The sequence below is a fragment of the Ischnura elegans genome, chromosome 3 (assembly GCF_921293095.1).
Source record: "Ischnura elegans chromosome 3, ioIscEleg1.1, whole genome shotgun sequence".
Taxonomy (NCBI): domain Eukaryota; kingdom Metazoa; phylum Arthropoda; class Insecta; order Odonata; family Coenagrionidae; genus Ischnura; species Ischnura elegans.
The window spans coordinates 39,869,835-39,889,572 of NC_060248.1; the positions used below are offsets into that span (position 1 = coordinate 39,869,835).

A 19,738-nucleotide genomic window follows, 5' to 3' on the forward strand; every position below is an offset into this window, starting at 1 on the left:
CATTTACTATGGTATGAGGAATTACTTTTTCTGGGATAGTCGAGAGCTCTATGATTGAACTACACCAGTATTACATTTGAGCTGCTAGCATTATAATGGTGCGTACACTGGTAGGTCAGGAGATATCCTTGAAAAAATAGGGGTCTAATGGGGCTCTCTCATAAAATTAAAAAGGTAATTTTTTTACATGCCTAGATAAGTTATGCTGAAGTTATTAATGTCGGCAATACATTACTTAATTCTTTCACGCTATAAGAAAGGCCTGTGACGCCAGAATGTGAGTAAGCAGATTCGCTCCATTCGCGACGTTACCGATTCATAACATGAAGGGTGCATCAAAAACAGTTGTGAATGATTTTCAAGTTTTTAGGGCACGCATATAGCACAATTACTGACTCAGACTTCGTAAAGACACATTCTGGGAACATTCTGAAAGTATACTAGTTCTTGGTCACTTATTTCTTCTCCAGTAATGAAGATTTCAGGTGCGGAGTTGAGAAGATGTGAAATTTAAATGTAACATAAATTACACCAACAATCTCCTTCGCTAGTAATCCAAAGATTGGTTTCTATCTCATTTAATATGCTTGATGATTTGGCTATTTGAATGTTCCATCTCTTCTTGAGAGACAGCTTGCTTTCTAGGAAACTTAATAACAAGATACAGTAGAAGCCCGGTTTTCTGAGTGCTCATAATCCCTCGGATATTACTCGCAAAACCAAGCGCTCATTGTAGCTGAAAGCATTGAATAAACTGACCGAAGTCCCATAATCGTTCGTATTCACAGTTTTCTTTTGTTTCCGCAGTATTTAACGAAGCAAAACAACGAAAGAGTCATTATCAGGCACAATCTAGTTGACTATCAACATATTTGAAGAGAGAAATTTTTCAATTTTATAAAATAAAATTTTCAATTTTATAACATATTCATTACCCAGTTTCGGTGATTTTATTCCCGTTCTTGTATTTTTTGATCGCTGAATAAAGCTGTGAAAACTGTGTAATTATTCTTAATCAAGTGTTTGAAATGAGGTGGACGTTTGTGGATAATTTTGCGAATACATCATGCCGATAATATCAGTTTTGTCGAGTTTTCAAATCTTTATCCAGTACGTCAGTTGGAAAAGGTTCAGCGAAATACGGCATGATTCGGTGGTCGAAGATATTTCTCCCCATTGGAAATGATGTCAGCTTTCGTCTTTAACATGGCACCATTTATGGGTAGTCTTGGAAGACCTTTGTTGACAAAACCAATGGAAAAGTGCAGATTCCATTTATGGTCCCATGCCGCGAATGTTTTTGGCTGCTAGGGTGTTCCTAGTTCATTCACTACTGCACGAATTTTATCTTTAATATTGTGAACAATCTAAATGAAAAGACACCAAGCCGCCTCTCGATATCAGTCCTTAAAAGTCCAGCTACTTTCGCACTCATCTGTACTTTTAATTTTGGTATTGAGACCCAAATATTTATGTTTCCAGGACATAATGCACTCGTGCAAACAACCTGACACTACTAGACTCCTAAGACTTCAAACTACACTCCGCCCCTCCAAGTGAGTAAGATCCACCCCTTACCCGCACCCCAACTCTCCGTTGTCGTGTAATCGGGCACATCCAGTCCACAGGATGGTAGAAGTTTTTCAATCGCTCTATTCTGCTGAATGCTGAGGCCCCATCAGCCCTCTGCCTTGGATCGTGCTCAAAGGATCGGGTGCATTGAGTTCACCCCTCCATATAGTCCGGCCGCCGAGAATTGTCAGAGGACAGCCATAAAGGCCTAGTTTGGGGTATGGGGTATATTCCCGTCCCACTGATAACTGGGCATAACAAAAGAAGAACAAAATGGTAGCGCACGGAGCATACTTAAGGCTGTAAATCAGGTAAATGTTTGGACGTAACTGACTGTATATGTTTTAGATCTGACACACATCTTGTATTTTTAGTTTAATAAACAGACAATATAAAACATAATAGTTAATGCTTGGTCAGCGGTGCATCGCCCTCGAGAAATGTCTGTCGTAAAACGAGTACAAAGAGGAAGGAACTTTTTGACCTCACTAAATCAATTTATTTTAACTGTAAAACGTATGCCATTTGGTGGTACAAAGACTATCACTCGCAAAAATGCAATTCTCGTAAACCCAGGCTTCTACTGTATATGGAGGGAGAGAAGTAAGTGCTGAACTATTTCCCACCATACTTTGTCAACTTATGTTTTGTCCTGTGACATTGTCAGCATTCACAACTAATGAATAAACTAACTACATAATTCTGTGGCCCTAGATAAAAAATGAATCCGGAACATCTCATACAGTATGAGAAGAGGATATCACAAGCAATGATACTCACCTTGCTAGCTTTGGACTGTTGCTCTATCATCTCTGCCTCACGATGCATCCCCAAGGATCTGTAGTACTCAGCCCATTGGATGCTGTAGTCAGGCTGCCCCGTCTGAGGATTTACTTGAACCTGTCCACCACCATCTGAGGAAAATTGGGAAGTGTTCCAAAAGGCAACATCTGTTTTTGGACCAGACAAAAACACCACAAGCAAATATATAATATAATTCTAAATAGCAGCCATATATAGTATACAGCCTTGAAAAATTGCAGCCACTTACTAGGGTCAGTGGGATGTGCAGGATTCTGCCAGGCCTGGTATGCATTTCCCCATCCTTGAGGAGCATAATGCTGAGGTGGTGGCTGCTGACTAGAAGGTGAGCAATACAAAGATTGAATTTATTTTTATAGTTCCATACATTGTTTGACCTTAAGTAAAAGTAATTCCAAGCACTAATTACCATAAAACGTTTGCCACTAAAAAGATCACTTTCTAACGTAGTGGCGGCAAATGCAATTGGAGATGAGGTATCAGCATATACCGCCACCAATTAATAAACCATGTGAGAAATTCATCGTCATTTATTTCACAATTTTGACATCAAAGGTAACACAAACAGCTGAACACACTCAACCCAAGAAACCTTGATATGGTATCATCCATTACCAAGAAATAAACCTCCGGTAGACGGGGCAGAAAAATGATCAGAAAACACACAATTCGTATGGACCCTAGTGCTTAATGTGTATGTGGCTGAACCTCATTGCTGATATAAATGATACCATTAAAGTTCAAATTACGCAACTTAATGATACTTTCTCTATTACACTCAATTTTGAATTCAGGTCTGACACTAATACCAATTTTTTCTTGATAAATAGTTGGGCAAAATTACATTATCTGCATGTGATTAATTAAATCATTTTTAGCACTGACTAGCAAAGCATGTTTCATAATTAACTACAGTGCAACCTCGATATAACGACACCCCACGGTGCACTAATAAACACTCGCTATAGCGAATTGTAGCTTTACCGGAGGTGGAGCAAATAATAGCCAATATACCTGTTGCGAACAGATATACAGGAACAGGAGTGGTGCGGCGACAGATAAACATCTATCCGATAAACGTAAGCATAAATCCAGACAAAAGGCGATGTTTTTTTGCATCACTAAATTTCCTTACTCAAATAACGACTAACTATTCAAATTTATAAGTGCCGCACTGAATAAAAATCATGCAAAGCATTGTTTCGTCAATCATTGTATTTATCGAACGACAGTTTACCACATAAATTTGAGACTGAGCACTCCATTAACTTCATTTCTAACAGATCGCTAGCAATTACAGAGGTTAAGGAGTCTTGATGAAAGTCTTCCGGCGGTGAAACCCTCGCTATGGCGAGAGCCAACACCGAAAGGGTCTCGTAAAAAACGAATTTTTTAACACACTTATTATAGGGTCAATTGACGGTGCATCGGCTATCTCTCGTAATAGCGGGGGTGTCGCTATAGCCCGTACTCGCTTTAACGAGGTTCCACTGTACATATTCCTTTCGCACTATGTACTGACGCAGACAAAAATCTCACCACCAGGAAGCTGAAGGATAGATTCTCAAGTCCCAACCAGATGCCGCAGCCACATAAACAATTAAAATTATGAGCAAAGTGAAGCCTATTCTTCTAAGCAAGTCAAAAAGGGTTTCGAAACCCATTGATGACCTTTTGTCCTGCGATCTAGGGAGTGGTGCTCATGAGTCATACAGTAGATTTTTAGGGTTTGCCATTTTTTGCAATTGAACTCCATCTTCGTCAGCCAGGAAAGGCAATGGAGTAATCATAAAACCAGGGTTCCCTCTCTAACCTAAATAATGATACTCACAGTTTATTCCAGGTTTTCACATATTTTCTCAAGTTCTCGTGTTTTATTTGAGGTTTTCACGGTCTCAATGCCGTCAAATTAACGGTCCTTTAATAATCCAACAATAAAACAATCACAGGCCGTATATTAACAAATGACCAACGACAGACGCCGTGAATGTAAACGCAGCGATGAAAAATGATATCTGCTATGACATCACCTATCGTTTGCAAAATTCAGGGCTGACTCAAGGCCCGACCCAACCACGCTCTTGTCTGGATGCCAAATACATACTATGGCCTCCTTTAATATGTGAATCCCTTAGGTCTGGACACCGGAAGTCCTTTTTTGATTCATTGCCAAGGCATTTTTTTGCGCACTTTGCCATTACCGCACAGTAACTTAATTTGCCACACCCAATCTTTCTGAGATCACGGAAAATATTTTATTAAAATTGTTTATAGAATGTAATAAATCAAAAACTCAATTTCATATAATTATAAGGCACTTGGTTTGAAATATATGAAGACAAAATAAATACCAGCTGAAACAAGTTATTTTCGCTTTCACTTTATTATTCACATAAACTCAAACGATGTGAGTGCAGTCTATTGAGAGCTATTGCCATAAATTGAAAGCCTATTTGCCGTAAAAATGCTTTCTTAACCCTTTCACTCCCAAGCGGCCGATATATCGGCCGTGGCCTTCCTACCCAATACGCCCAAGCGGCCGATATATCGGCCGCTTGCTTAGAACAATATTTCACATAAACTATAATGTTTAATTATTTAATTTATTTTTATAATGAATGTATACATATTTTTCTATCCTTAAGTATTTTGAATATAATTTAATTTATACTTTTAACATTTTAATGGCCGTTATTTCGGCAACTCTTTGTAAAATGTAACTCGTATTTCGAAATTCTTACGCCACTTTATAACAATGCGAAATTAGAAAATTTGTCCGTCGTTGATGCTAGTTTTCGTTTATAATTTTCGTTTATAAGTGATATAGAGGATAAATTTTAATAATTTTCTAATTTAAATGTTCTTTGACTATAATTTTTTATGTACACTTACAGCTTATTGAACTTCTTTTTTTCCTCTCGTAAATTGCCGCGGCGGCTGACTTATGACCTTATGATATTCTCAACAAGCTTATGCACGCTTTTACGCGTGATTTATTGTATTCACTTGACTACATCACGTGCGTCTTTATTCATGTAATACATTGGTACCTTTGACTTCGTACTCTCCACGACGTAACATTTTATCCAACCTCTAATCTCTCGCCCGCTGCAATTATATTTTGGCGTCTCCTCATTACAATCAAATCCTTCTTCGGTATCGACATACATTTCAAAGGAATCTTCTTATCCGAATCAAATTACTAAATTTTATTCACACGGAAACAATACTTCTTGTTTACAGGAAGAGTACACAGTAAGATTATCGTGCGTAGCGCGGGAATAAAATGTTTTCAGCGAACCTCAGCAAGTGGCCGATAACGTCGCCGAATAGTCGCCGTGAAAGTGATGGCTTCACAGTTTTTTATCCTAATCTTCCTTATCTACGTAAGTGATTCATTGTATCACTGCTTTGCTAACACCTACTTTGTGGGCAACTCCTGAGAATGCGTCATCTAACGTCATGCGTTACTAATCTAATGGTTTGCATGCGGAGTCCCGACGGCTTATGTTTGCATCAGCTCGCGCGTATCAGAGGTTTGGATACGTTTCTTCGCGTTGTGTTTTCTGTGCATTGAGTCATTTGAATTTTCGTCAAAGTTCATCATTGCTGCGAAATCTGCACATAAAAGTCTAGCGCCTTTCTTGAGTGGTGTGTGATATTTTTCCCGAAAATATCACCCATAATGGCTGGAACATGGGCTGGGGTATACAGTGGTATTGAAACTCCTTCAGATGAACAATTATTTATACTAAGGCTACCATGTTTTTGTGGACAATTTTTTTATGTCAGTTCCCTTCGTGAACAAACTTTACCAAATGGGAACATATATTACAGGAACTATCACAAAAAACCGAAAATTTCTGCCCGTATTTTTCAAAAAGAAGTTCACCATCGGGGAAAAAATGTTTTGCCGTTCCGGGTGTATTCTAGCCAGTGCATTTAGGGAAAAAAATTCTCAATGAGGACCTGTGATCCTTCTTTCAAGCAAGGCGACTACAAAGCATAGTGAAGTGACAAAATTGAGACAAGGCTGCGAGAAAAAAACTGTGAAAACTGAAGTAATTTTGGAATATAACAAGTATATGGGAGGTATGGACTCTTCAGACTTGATGCTCTATGTATATTTAGATGAAAGGAAAAGAATAAGGAGAAAGAATAAGGAAACTGGGTGGGACATTAGAATACAGATGCTGTGTCTGCAGCACAAAGGAACAAAGAAGAAGATCCAGAACAGTGTGCGTCAGATACAACAGGGGTTTGCATGGGGAGCGTTTCCATAAGCATAAGTGCTGAAAGAGTGACTGTGAACAAAAGGAAAAATTTATTCCTACGTGATATTTTTATAAACTAATCAAAAGTGTACCTATGTACTTATTACATAAATAACTTGAACAAATAATGAAAAATCCTCCGTGAAACAATTTTCATCATATATGTTATCCTTCGTTTTTATAGAAAGAGCATTGCATATTTAATTCATTCATATGTATAAATAAATGCAATGTTAACATTTAAACAATTCCTTTAGCTATAATTTAAACTAACAATAATTTGTATTAATTAAGGCCTATATATATGACTATATACATATTTCATTGTTTTTTACAGAAGACTGGCTTAGGCACTGGTCGAAAGTGATTGAGAAAGATTTAAACAATTAAATTTTTATGGCAACATTTTTTCTGTTTATGCATAAAAAATTAAGTAGATCTGTCATAAACTAAATTCTTAATTAAATACAGTTTTCAATAATTGCAAAATAAAAACAATACTATGAATAAATAAGCCATAAAGTTGTGTTTTTCGTAAACATTTTTAAAAGTATTAAGTTTATAAATTTATTATTGCAAAACTGAAAATTATATATAATGATAATTAACATTTCTGAACACATCATTTATTTCTACATATGTGTGATTTTTTTCATGTCTATAAAGCCTAAAATAAATCCATAAGAATTTTTACAAAAAGTACTAACAATTTCATAAAAAAACCCTTGGGAATTTTTGGTATGGATATTGAAAAATGCTTGGGAGTGAAAGGGTTAAGTAAAATTCCAATGCCAAACTCAAACTTCGAAGCATAAGGCATGTGCCCTCATTTTGTGTGGGAACCGAACTTCAAGTTACAAATTAGATAGTTTTCGCAAAATTATTTTTCAATATAGTTTCCATGTAGATTACTAATTTGGTCCAACGAGATTCTAGTGCCTTGATCCCATCTAGAAAATGAGATTTCTTAGGCCTGCAAAATAGTGGTCAACTACGGCTATCAGTTCTTCATTTGAAGTAAATCATTTTATCCACCAGAGGTCCACCATCAAGAAATTTCAATTTGAGGAAGAGATGGAAGTCCTACGGAGGCAGACAGAGAGGTGAATAAAGCGGAAGTGGCAACAATTAATACCATGATTCGTGTTAATTTGCCATGGCGACAGCACATGTGTGCAGGCATGTATTGTATTGATGAAAGATGATATTTTTCCTTGCTACACCTGGCCTTTCTTCGCATATATTTTGTTGAAATTAGTCCAAGAGGTTAGCATAGTATCCTCTAGTAATTGTTTGACTAGTGGGGAGACAATCTATTCACAGAATCCCCTTCACATCCCAGAACACTGATACCATGACCTTTCCAGTCGAATTGTCTTTGCTTTCTTTGGTGGTGGATAATCACCATGCTTCCACAGCTTTCGCTGTTTTTTTGTCTCTGGGGAATAGTAATGGACCCAAGTTTCACCTCTGGTCATAAACCAGTGCAAAAAAAAAACTTGTTCGTTTTCCCTAAAACTGGTCAAACATTGTTCCGCTATACATTCTCATATATTTTTGATCCAGCATCAAGAGTCATCCTGCAGATAATTTTTTCATTTCTAATTTTTCAGTTAAAACATAATACAGTGGAACTTGGTTAGTACGTTTTCCTCCTTAGTACGACGATTTCTCTTGGTCCCGGTACCATCGGAACAAAATACAGGCAAAAGTATTTGGTTAGTACGTTTGAAAAAATTGCGCTTTCCTGGTTAGTACGCTCAATTGCTAGCCGTGACGCAACCCGCAATTCGTTCTCCAGTATCTTCTTAAGGGTCGTAAAGCTCTGAATTCATGATTTAATTTATTATTACTAGCCATTAACATTCTTGCATTCATTCTACATATCCTTCTTCGACCGTGATTAATGCAAATGCATTTCTCAATTCTTATGACGTGATGAATTTATCAGGAATGTCTGACTATGCAAAACTGCAGCCAACGAGAAGCCCCAATTTTCCCCACCCCGAGCTCCTCGCCTTCTGTTGCCTCTGGAGTGCCCACTGCGCACAAATTTCATGAGTGGGCAATTGTTGCTGTTGCACGAGTTATCATTATGAAGAAATGAGTCTTATCCAATTCCCACTTTATCTAAAGCAGTACTGCACGACGTCAATGCTATTGAGTACGTGCGTATTTGACTACTGCTGCGGGAGCAGACGATGTTCTGGATCTCCACGCGAAGCTTAGCTTAAAAATACTTGATCTCGGCACGAAAGCAGACGACATTAAACAAATTTTAAAAGTAAATTTCGACTGTATAATATAAAATCTTCTTGTAATTACGTCGTAATCTACTAATCTTGCGTGTTATTATTCGATATATCGATCGATATAACAATCGATATGGCTTTATTCCAGAAGCGAATGTGTACGGCTGTTGCCGTAATTTAAGGTTAATATAATTTTGTCCAATTTTTATGATGTTTAAAAACAACCCGTTGACATACTCAGGGTTGTTGTTATATTCTCCGAGTATACTGTGACAAAAAAGAAATGACTTAGCTTTACTTGTCCTCTTTCTATAAATACATATAGGATAAATCACAGGAGAAAGATGCCGTTTTCATGTAATTGTCTTCGGAAACTCTATGAAATATTGTGATTTTTATTCACATGGTATTGTTTTTCAAATTAGTGCCCATTTTCTTTATTTTAAAGGTGAAAAGAGTTCAGGAAGGCAATCCTACGAGAACTACCGATAGTAATTGTAATTGTGACGACTTTTCCACAGATTGCAATTACCCTGACAGCTATTTTTTACTTTCCTCGTTAGCACGTTTTCCTGGTTAGTACGTTCATTTTTTGTGGTCCCTTCAGAAACGTACTAAACAAGTTCCACTGTATACCCTTTTATATGACATCTAGCAAGTAAGAGCAATTTCACCCACATTCAATTGGCGATCCTCCATTACCATTTTGTGCACTTTTGCAATGCTTTCTGGATTAGTGACTCTTCTTGGATGACCTTTGCTCGTACCATCATCTATGCTCCCCCAACCAAATTTAAATTCTTTTGACCTCTTGGCAACAGTTGACTATGAAGGAGCAGAGTCCCCTAGTGTATTCTGGAAATTGGCATGAATGTCCTTTGCTTTCATACCTATTTTTACGAAGTACTTAATCACTGCACGAATCTCGATTTTTTTTATCTTCGAAAATCACTATGTGGGAACAACAAAAAAGCCATGTCTCCATCACAGTTCTTTTCCACGAGCATTGACGTGGCATGTGTTTACAGCGAACAGTCCTGTGGATATCATGTGAAAAGTTCATTGCACTAGTGCTGACAACACGTGGTGATTCCGAGAACTTTCCAAACCACCGGCCAATTTCGTAGTATTGCCAATTTACATTAGCAATAACGCATTTGTTTCTCCAGCTAGCATTAGTAGAAGTAACAGTTGACAGCCCAGCTTAAGTTTTATGTTATTTTTCAGTTTTTACAAATCTACAGGATCTTCAGAAGGAAAGGCAATTGAATAATCATGCAATTGTATACCCAAGATGATTATTCCTGATTCCATGTCTTTCAAACTGTGATAGATTATGGGCATTTATTTAGATAGTAAGAAACATTTGAATTTTGTTTGTCTATGGCTGACTACACTGCCCACAATTCAGAAGATTTTCAAAAATGGCATTGAATGTAATATTTGAAAAGTCAAAAACATTTCCTTTACTAAAACACCACTGACATGACTGGTTGTTTTAATACAGTGGAACTTGGTTAGTACGTTCCTCCTTAGTACGTTTTCCTCCTTAGTACGACGATTTCTCTCGGTCCCGGTACCATCGGAACAAAATACAGGTAAAAGTATTTGGTTAGTACGTTTGAAAAAATTGCGCTTTCCTGGTTAGTACGCTCAATTGCTAGCCGTGACGCAACCCGCAATTCGTTCTCCAGTATATTCTTAAGGGTCGTAAAGCTCCGAATTCATGATTTAATTTATTATTACTAGCCATTAAAATTCTTGCATTCATTCCACATATCTTTCTTCGACCGTGTTTTATCCAAATGCATTTTTCAATTGTTATGACGCGATGAATAATAAAATATGGCCATTTATCAGGAATGTCTGACTATGCAAAACTGCAGCCAATGAGAAGCCCCAATATTCCCCACCCCCAGCTTCTCACCTTCTGTTGCCTCTGGAGTGCCCACTGCGCACAAATTTAACGAGTGGGCAATTGTTGCTATTGCACGAGTTATCATGATGAAGAAATGAGTCTTATCCAATTCCCTCTTTATCTAAAGCAGTACTGCACGACGTCAATGCTACGTGGTACGTGCGTATTTGACTACTGCTGTGGGAGCAGACGATGCTCTGGATCTCCACGCGAAGCTTAGCTTAAAAATACTTGATCTCGGCACGAAAGCAGACGACATCAAACAAATTTTAAAAGTACATTTCAACTGTATAATATAAAATCTTGTAATTACCTCGTAATCTAATAATCTTGCGTGTTATTATTCGATATATCGATCGCTATAACAATCGATATGGCTTTATTCCAAAAGCGCGAATGTGTACGGCTGTTGCCGTAATTTAAGGTTAATATAATTTTGTCCAACTTTTATGATGTTTAAAAACAACCCGTTCACATACTCAGGGTTGTTTTTATATTCTCCGAGTATGCTGTGACAAAAAAGAAATGACTTATCTGTACTTGTCCTCTTTCTATAAATACATATAGGATAAATCACGGGAGAAAGATGCCGTTTTCATGTAATTGTCTTCGGGATATCTATGAAACATTGTGATTTTTTATTCACATGGTATTGTTTTTCAATGTAGTGCCCATTTTCTTTATTTTAATGGTGAAAAGAGTTCAGGAAGGCGATCCTACGAGAACTACCGATAGTAATTGTAATTATGACGACTTTTCCACAGATTGCAATAACCCCGACAGCTATTTTTTACTTTCCTCGTTAGCACGTTTTCCTGGTTAGTACGTTCATTTCTTGTGGTCCCTTCAGAAACGTACTAAACAGGTTCCACTGTAATTCAGGTATTGAGCACAAGCCAAGGCAGACAACTTTGATCCTGATTGCAACAAATTAAAGGCTCTAAGCATACAAAACACTACTATGATACCAGGGTTCCCACTCTACCTGAACAATGAAATTCACGGCTTTTTCCAGGTTTTCACGGTTATTTTTCACGTTTTCACGTTTTTTTAAGGTTTTCACGGTCTCAATTTTGCTAAATTCACGGTCCGTTAATAAGCCAACAATAAGAAAATCACTGGCCGTATATCAACAGAAAATTAACGTACGCGAAAAACGCCGTGAATGTTAACGCCGCAATGAAAAGTGATATCTGTTATGACGTGATCTATCGTTTGCAAAATTCAGGGCCGACTAAAGGACCAGCCCAACCGCACTCTTGCCCGGACGCCGAATACCCTTCGGACCTTCTTCCGTCCGGACACTTGAGGTCCTTTTTTAATTCCTCGCTGAGAGATTGTTTTTTGCGCACGTTGTTATTACTGCACAGTAACCGTATTTCCCCCACCCCAATATTTCTTATTTAACGGAAAATATTTTATTTAAATTGTTTATAGAATATAATAAATTGATTCTTTCTTATTCAGCGGAAAATATTTTATGAAAATTGTTAATAGAACATAATAAATCGAAAAACAATTTCATACACCGTATTAGCACGAATCTAAGACGAACACGATTCTAAGACTACCCTCCTATTTTGGAACTCCACTAGGGGACAATTTTTCTTTATTAATAACGATACGATTATAAAATGAATGCGAAAAAACGATCAATGCTTAATTTTTTTTGCTAGATTGCCTATGTCCCAGGAAACGCAGAATTTTGGCGAGTAATTAAGAAATTCATTAAAGGTTTCAAAACAATATTTTAGATAATAACAGGAATAGTAGTACTTTATCAAGATACATACGTCATATTGTTGATTCGACCCATGTCTCTTTCAAAATTCTGAATGTTTGCTCTCCACTCGGCATTTACACTGCTATTATGGATTTCAGTCAGATGTAAAAATTCTTATCCATCAAACACCATTTCCAGTACACGTATTCACGAGAGCAATGTGCATGTTGTGCCTAAAACAACCGCATTCGCCGGTGCAGTGACTGGTTGTGAGATGGATCACGAAGGCCAAAAATAGTCAATTACTTGAATTGTTCCTGTCTAATGAATATATTTTTAATACAATTGAGGTAGTGTGTAAAGCGTGAACAATGTTGCGTTAATCGTCAGCGGCACGCCCACCTGGATCTTCGCCTTCATATCTCTACTTGTTTTCTCCAGGTAGCTCACTCTACCCCCACCCCTACCGTCAGGTGCTAGCGGACAACCCAAGGCGCTCTGCAATATTCACGCGCATCTAGCCCGGATTCTTTTCTTCATGTTCAATTATTTTCAGTCCATCTCTTAAAGTTCTCAATAGTTTCTTCGGAGGGGCCATGGTCGGAAGACGACTAAAATTAAACTAGTGAAAATGACTTTATTAAACCCACATGGAAAACACTCGGTGGTTCGAAGTCCAGCCACCCCGGAAAGTAGGGAACCACTCAACCAGAGCACACTGCAGAGGGCGAAGCGTGACCATAGGACTGCGCCATGAAATTTTTTACCCTAAAGATGCCCATTCTTTTCTAATTAGCGTAGCGCCAGATGATCAGATGAATTCGGATTGTTAGTAGGGAGAAACAAATGTCCTGAGAAGATATCCCTTCGTCAGTAACTCTGATAAGTGAGACTAATAGTAGTAGTATAGCTCGTAAATTGATAACTGATAACAACCTGGTATCATGTTTTCGGAACAAAATGCCGAATTAACTGCCGTAAGCTCAGCTACGAGGATATCGCGTTTCGCCAAAAATCACCATCGTATTTTTCCATCTATTTCCTTGCTTAAAATACGTCATGTGTGGTCTCGTTTTTTTAACGTGCAAATTACTAACATTTCAATCTAATAAAAGCATAATAGCAATTACTGAATATCATTGTTAGATACCTTATGGGCTAATAGGTGATTCATGCAGCAGTTGACCTCCATAAACTGGGAACTTCGAAGCAGTTAGGCTGAAAAAGGTCAGTTGGTGAGAAGAGGGAGGAGCGCGAAACACGTTTCTATTGTTCTCGTGTAACTCGATATTTTTTTCGAAGCTAAGGTCTTCGTAATAAGATCCCTGCGCGAGCTGGGACCTGTTTTTATTTTGAAGAAGAGGAAAGCGTCAGAAGGGGGGAGGCGAATGGTGAATGGAGGGGGATAAAGGTTCTTGGGAAATGCGCTAATGTTACATTCCCACGGCACTGAGCTTCTCCCAATGGTAGTTCCATCTCTTGGAGAGGATTCCAACTACGTGCTTGTCGTTATTAGCCATAAATGACACATTGTATTTATTTCGTCTCATTTTCGTCAAACGATGGATGCGGGAAAATTCTGCGTCGGAACCGCGATCTTCAAACCATCAATGCGAGAAACGATACTTCGGGGAACGATAGATAAGGGAAAAAACTAAATTGTCTATAAGGAACTTTATTTGGGACCAGAAACGGCGAACGATCAATGCGGGAACGATAGATCGAGGTTCCACCGTATAACTTTCTTTTGAAAGCGGCAGTGTAATGACTTCTTTTCTCTGCTATTGTAATACTCTGAAACCAAAACTGAATCGATCTCTCTAATCAGAGGCAAATCATGTTCCCTTCTTACCGTTGCTCTGGGAAAAATGGAACGACTATGTAGCATAATTAATCGTATAGGGCGTAACTTGGTGGAAATCCATAATATCACGAATACAAGGATCAAGGAAATAGCAAAGTTCTTGATCCTTGTATTCGTGAGACTATGTAGCAGTTTATATCGCGACGGCATTGAGGCTTTAACGACACAAACAAACAGCATTACCTTAGATAGCACAAAGCGGAGGAACTGGATCACCACCGACAGTAAATAACTCCACTCAAACTTTCCGGTTGCGACGTAAAACTGGCAAGTTCCAGGTCGACGCATGCGACAATCGTGTAATGCTATGTTGCCATAAGCGGAAATCTTCTCTCGTTTTCAGGGCCGCAATGCGCGAGAATTAGTAACGTCACGCCGAAAGCTCGCTGTCACCCGGTTCAGACGCAGGGAGCGTAGTGTCCACAGCGCATGGCAGGTTGTCAAGGATAGCGGTCTTCCAGTCATAGGATTGAGGGTGTTGAATAAGCGTTCAAATTTTTCGACACAATGGCCATCTAGATTTAGTTTCGAAAGTGGTCGCTGCAGCCAGTGGGAAGGCTAATTGGGTGGAAGGGGGACTAAGCAGTGACCGAGGGAGGGGAAACCAAGCCATTTGAGGAAAGTAAACAAGCTGATGAGAAGTGGTGTCATATTTCAGGAGGGGGAGAGAAAAGGCCTGCGCTGGGGAAAGATGTTTTTTTCTTCAGGCAACATTCGTTCGCACGCTTTTCTGACCCATGCGACCGCATGCGACGATGCTCGCCACAATGAATAGAAGTGCGCTAGCTACGAACGAAGATGAAAATTTCTGGGAAGGTATTATTATCAAGATTGAGATATTTTTAAGGTCTTAAGACGAAATTCACGGCTATTTCCCGGTTTTTTCACGGTAGAGGAAATTCACGGCTAATTCACGGTTTTAAGGTTTTCACGGTTGAGTGGGAACCCTGGATACACAAACATACACAAGCAACGATTAAGTCATTATCATTAGGTCTTCTGCCTATCGACAGATCCCGTGCACCAACACTGTCTGGAGCCATTATTTCCTGTTTCCAGCCACTTCTGTTAACTCTCTGTATTTTCCCATTTACTATTAAGTAACAGGTGAATAACTTTTCACTTAACAAGAATAAAATTTCCATTAAAAATTCTGCATTTGTAACTGCCCATCTGAATTGAGAGGACAAGAACCACATAAACAAGAATGCCCTGAGTAAGGGTACTCACCATTATCCAGGACATATTGATCATGCTGGTCTTTACACATGCCAGAAAAGTGTGCTTCCACGAAGAACCCTGAAGGCAAAATATAATAACTCTTGTCACTATCAATACAACTCACCCGCCAGGTCCAGGCCCAGGATTAATTCCAGGATACTGAGTCGGAGGTTGAGTAGGTCCACCAGGTCCCGGAGGCTAAATAATAGTAAAAGTTATCTCATTAACTGGTATTAAGGAGAGGAAGAAAATAAATTAAATTATTAAATGATGCTGCTTACCATGCCTATCTTCTCATTGATGAGACGCTTTGCATGTTCTATTTGATCTGGTGTTCCACGAATAACAAACACCTTTTCATTTGGATTCAAAGGTGGCCGTCTGTCAAGCTCACAGTGAGCTCCAGTCTGCATATTTATTTGTTTGATTGTCTCCCCACCTGAAATATAAAGAAACATTCAGAACATTGAATAAAAATGCATAGCACTTTTTTGGCTTACTAATATTTTATCATGGCATACAGAGAAATGATAAACATAATTCACAGGGGACTCTGTCCCACCAGCATTAGTTTAGATAAACAGCTTCCTAGGATACATTGATTATGCTAAGGAGATATGCATAAGGTGAGAAATCAAAACTTGAAAGTCCCATATTAAACCGAAAGTGCACACCTGCAAACTATGATAGCCTCATCTTAACCAATGCTACTTCCTGAAAGGTTAGCAAATCTGGTTTAATTCAGACCTGATAGAAAAATAGAGATCTGATTTGGAGATCAATTTGAAATAAAATATAGATCAGATCCCACTAACTGCATTTTATGGAGTCCCAGTCGCCTGCTATCCCTCCTTTTAAGCTATCTACACCACCTCTAATGAATCTTCAATAGCCCTCCCTTAAGCATTAACACCTCTATCATTATTTCTGTCCCTCAGGAGTGATAGCTACAAGGATAGGTTCTCTATGACCAAAAGATTTCAAACTATCATTTTCGGAATCACACTAATTTCCATCATCCCTTTTCCCATCACTTCTCATATAACTGTTATTCAATTAAAGCCAAGCATAGTGTCACAATCGCCGTTAGTGAGCATGCATTCTGATTGGCTAAAGGACATTGCCGACGATGGTTTCAGCAGCAGTTAAGGGAAGTGCCAAGTGAGGTAAAACGAAATAGGATTTCCATTCCTTGAGCCTATGCAGAAAATGATCGCGTGAACTAGTCCTTTCTTTCTGCCATCATTGAAGCCATTACTGGAGATGTCCTTCAGAAGGGATGGGTAGAATAGTGGAGCGATTCAGCTTTAACCAAAGTAAAAAACACTAGCAGTATCATTTTGAAATCTTGGGGGAATAACATTTTTAGCACTAAATGAAAACCTGCCATTTTTTTGATCTTTGTGTAAGTAATGATCGGAATATCCTACCATGAATAAAAGTGAAATTTTAAGTCATACAAAGGAACCGCACGTAACAAAATTTTTTAAATGAAATGTAGTCTTCCCAAAAAAGTACAAGACACTTTTCAGAAAACTTTTAAAAACCGGGAAGCAAAATTAAATATTATAAGCAATTTGCTGTTGATATTTCAAGAATTATAATATCAATTACCTCGCAAACAGTCTCAATCAATATTTTTGTGAATGATTGCCACTACTGTTTTCAGTGAACGCCTGTTCAGTACTGCAGGAAATATTTTTACCTACACAATCACATTGTGGATTCAGAACGAGATTGTGAATAATTGATTTGTTAATTTAATTTTTCACCATTTCCCAGAGGTCTCCATGCAGTTCCACCGGTTTTAATAACTAAACGTGAGGTGTGGGTGGTTATGTACTAAAAAAATTATCAAGGCTTCACTTTAGCTGAACAATATAAAGAAACAGTAGACGATCAAGAATCAGGAATTATGAACTGGAGTCCAACAGCAAGTTTTCCAGAATTTTGCCAACTTGATATTTTCTGTCACACTGTGGTCTGAAAGCTGCCTGAATTTCACGTTTCAAGCAGCCTGCAAAAAAAGGCGTTTCTTCTGAATACAGGCTCAATGTAGCATTGTCTATATTTCAGTTTCATTGTTAGGCCGGATTGAAATGGGCCCTGTGCCATCAACAATGCTTTTCAACTCGTTTGAAGACATCCATAGAGACCCATGGCACAGTCTGAACATGTTTATGTTATGTTTAGACTGTGCCTATGGTAAGTTGAAAGAACGACACCGTACCATGTGCGGTGGCAGACAAAAAGTCAGCTCGTTTGAAAGCGGCCTAAGTGTGTGTTGCTACAGAAATGTTACAATGCTGGCGGGAGCAACGAACTAACGAACCCTTAAATGTGCGTGCTAGCACGCAACTCTCAAAAGGGAAAAAAAAAACTGGACACCATGCAATCAAGCATTAATATAAGCATTTAATTATTTCCCCACTTTTTGGCAGCAGTACCCAGAATCGACCCATCTCTAGTTAAACTATAGATTCACTCAACTCAAAAATTTATTTGGACACTCATGTAAATGAGTAGAAATTCGAGGTATTAGATAATCATTGGCAGGAACTGTCCTGAAAAATGATTTAATCTAGAGAGGGAAAATATTACAACCTAGATTTAGATAAGTCTCAGTATGTGTAAAAGTGAAATAAGCACAATTAGGTACGTACTGGGGTATGATTAATAGGGTACGGATAGGAGCATACCAATTACACAATCTTCAACACTATTTAAAATTCACATCAACAGTAAATTAGCACCATCTGAATATTAATTATTTTTTAATGCCTGACTTTCTATGATTTGCTAGACTAAGAAATTTCAACATTCTAGTGGACAGACTACCTAGATCCTTACATAAGAGACAAAAGTTTCATGTTCCTTCTGGAGTCTATTCCAGCGATTGAGATTGCTTGTTAAAGATATGACAGTAGTAAATATATACCACATACCTCGTCCAATGATAATTCCACACTTCCCTGCAGGGACTGAGAATGTGGCTTCTTGCTTATCGCCCATTGGGCCCCCGGGTCCACCCTGCATTCCTCCTGGTCTCCTCTCCCCCCAGCCACCTCCACCATATTGACCACCACCCCCAGCTCCTCCCCTTCCTCCACCCATTCTATCAAAGGGGGGCGGTGGGGGACCTCCACCACCTCCTCCCCTCCCCCGCCCTCTCCCCATCTCACTATCACGGCGCTGAAAATGCAACAAAAAATCATCAACAACGCCATATACACTAGGCTTATGAGCCATTACATTCAAAACCAAATGTAAGCCAAAAAGCAGTAACAAGTTCACACGTAAATGTCAATGACAAGGCCGATAAAAAAGACAACATTACCATGAATGGTCGGGGAAATTGATCTCCTTGCTACAAATGGCATACAGCAATGCCCATCAGCAAATTATTTCCAGAAGGTAGACCAAATCCCATGAAATAATTAAACGAAAGTTTTCTCACATCAAAAATTATAAATGCACTCAAAAATAAAACTTTTTTCAGACTTAATAAGAACACAAACGCACCACAGGCCTCAATAATAAATAAACAATTCAGTAACAAAAAATTCAATGCAGAGAAGTTTTCCTAATGTTTCTGGAGGGGTTAAACCTAGATACTCACCAAAACACTGTCTATTAGATCCTCTATCCGCTGTCTAGCCTGTTCCACCTGATTAGGCTTGCCTGTTAGGAGACACCGCCTTTCTCCTGGCCCATCATCTCTTCCCTGTTGGAATTGCACACGAGCTCCTGTCTCATTCTGGATTTTTTTGATCATGTCACCACCCTTGCCAATAACTACACCAACAGCTGCTCGTGGCACAGCAACCTGGTGAGATGAGCAGGGATGAAATGTTCAGTTAAACTAACATATCAACAGGATGAATTGATTGACACCATATTGAAAGTTACATCATGAATGCATGCATGGAAGGTATTGAAATTTTATGTTTACGATATGAAAAAATATCATAGTACAGTAGAACTCCATCACAGAGGCTGGCCTACAGCTAAATTCTTCTACAGTGTGTTCACAATTTTTTCTGATGGTTTGATAACATATTGAAATGCTAACAAGTTCAAGCAAAGCTAGGA

The 19,738-nt window shown here is 38.5% G+C and overlaps 1 protein-coding gene across 13 annotated transcripts in view; it reads right to left on the bottom strand.

The window, feature by feature from the left end:
- The window catches only part of LOC124155679 (far upstream element-binding protein 2), a 59,031-nt gene that overhangs the window by 16,316 nt on the left and 22,977 nt on the right, over positions 1–19,738 (bottom strand). For 10 of the 13 annotated variants that reach the window (XM_046529699.1, XM_046529708.1, XM_046529706.1 and 7 more), the window contains 7 exons: positions 19,266–19,472; positions 18,984–19,013; positions 18,592–18,838; positions 15,928–16,085; positions 15,771–15,844; positions 2,624–2,712; positions 2,353–2,522 (listed from right to left, as the gene is read on the bottom strand). In XM_046529699.1, coding sequence (XP_046385655.1) covers positions 2,353–2,522; positions 2,624–2,712; positions 15,771–15,844; positions 15,928–16,085; positions 18,592–18,838; positions 18,984–19,013; positions 19,266–19,472 — 975 coding nt within the window. The remainder of the gene's footprint in view (positions 1–2,352; positions 2,523–2,623; positions 2,713–15,770; positions 15,845–15,927; positions 16,086–18,591; positions 18,839–18,983; positions 19,014–19,265; positions 19,473–19,738) is intronic. The other 3 variants (XM_046529704.1, XM_046529703.1, XM_046529702.1) reach the window with 3 other exon arrangements.